Raw genomic sequence first — 1,421 nt, forward strand, 5'->3', positions numbered from 1 at the left:
TTCTAATTCTCTTTCCTATCTTTTATTTTTATATCACTATCTCTTTCTTATTTCTCTATCTTTTCTCTCTTTTATTTTATTTTGCTATCTTTTCTATTTTATTTCCCTTCATTATTATTTGTAGTATTATTATTTATTATCAATAGATTTGTTTTTCTTTTACTAACCTTGTTTTTTTTATCTGTTTCAGATCTCGTTTAGATTTTCTTTACTTTTTTTTTCACTAACGTTTTTTTTTTCTCACGTTGCTATCTTTTTTTTTTCCTTTCTCTTTAATTTTTTTTTCCATCAACGTTTTATCTTTTTTTCTTCCCACTAACATATTTGTATCCTTTTATTTTTTTTTTATTATTATCTTTGTTTGTGGTGAACATTTTTTTGTGAAAGTAAGGGAACAAGTGTTGGTTTGTGGAGCTTTTGCAGTGATGGAAGCTAACCTTGATAAGCTAGAAGCCAAACTCGACGAGATACAATTTTCTGTTACACAAATGTTGCTCAAGAGCTATCAACAACAGTTTGAGTCACCTCAATGTTATCCACAAGAGAATTTTGAAAATATTTGGTGTGACCCTCCTTGCTATTATCCACAAGGGCAATTCCAACAGTCTATTTATGCACCACCATGCTACTATCCGCAAGAAGAATTTCAATATCCTTTTTATGATCCACAATGCTACTATACACAAGAGGAATTCCATCAACATGCAAACCCTGCACCACCATCTAAAGTGTCGTCGTTTGAAGAATTGGTGAAGCAGTTTGCGATCCAGAACATGCAAGAAACTAGATCTTCCATTCAAAGACAAGAGGTCTCCATTGAGAATTTAACCAACCAATTAGGACAGATGGCTACCTCATTAAACACACTGCTAGTCGCACGCGCTCACAAATTGCAACATGAAGTTGATGCGGAGATTGATGATGAAGTTAATCCTTGTGTTGATCCTCATCTTGATGCTAGCACTGATGGTTCTGGTAATGTTAATGGGTTTGAAGTTGATGTTGCTTCTAATGCTGGTATTGATTGTTCAGCAGCTTAACTCCCAAGTTAGTCTTAGGATTTTTAATATTCTTGTGTTTGCAAACTTGAGGTTCTGTTCTTAATGCAAATTCTTTCTTTATTAATTCTTTTCATCTCTATTTCTGATCTAGGGTTTGCTTAATTCCGTAGTTTTAGAAATAAGAGTTGATGCATGTTCGCTTAGTTCATGTTAGTTCGTAACTGATTCTTAATCGCTTAGTTTAAGAAACTGTGAATTAATTTTCGCTTAGTTAATTAGTTCTCACGAATTAGGGAGTTGATAAGGAAGAGTTAATCTTTTGTAACCAATGAAGGTTTGTTGCACTTGCATGTTATAATCCGATGACTAACACTTTCTTTTATCTGATTAAATCTCTTTTAAGTTTTGTTTGTTACTTTA

The 1,421-nt window shown here is 32.6% G+C and overlaps 1 protein-coding gene across 1 annotated transcript; it reads left to right on the plus strand.

Annotated features, from left to right (window-relative positions):
• The first annotated feature begins 236 nt into the window (after positions 1-236).
• LOC130715976 (uncharacterized) lies at positions 237-1,180 on the plus strand. Its single transcript, XM_057566154.1, has one exon. It carries the CDS (start codon positions 426-428, stop codon positions 1,038-1,040), a length of 615 nt encoding a protein of 204 aa, XP_057422137.1. The 5' UTR covers positions 237-425; the 3' UTR covers positions 1,041-1,180.
• Positions 1,181-1,421: the final 241 nt, after the last annotated feature.

Source organism: Lotus japonicus, chromosome 4 (assembly GCF_012489685.1).
Source record: "Lotus japonicus ecotype B-129 chromosome 4, LjGifu_v1.2".
NCBI lineage: Eukaryota > Viridiplantae > Streptophyta > Magnoliopsida > Fabales > Fabaceae > Lotus > Lotus japonicus.

Bases quoted from the DNA above. Each gene is read 5' to 3' on its own strand.
- LOC130715976 (XM_057566154.1), top strand. From the start codon at position 426: ATGGAAGCTAACCTTGATAAGCTAGAAGCCAAACTCGACGAGATACAA.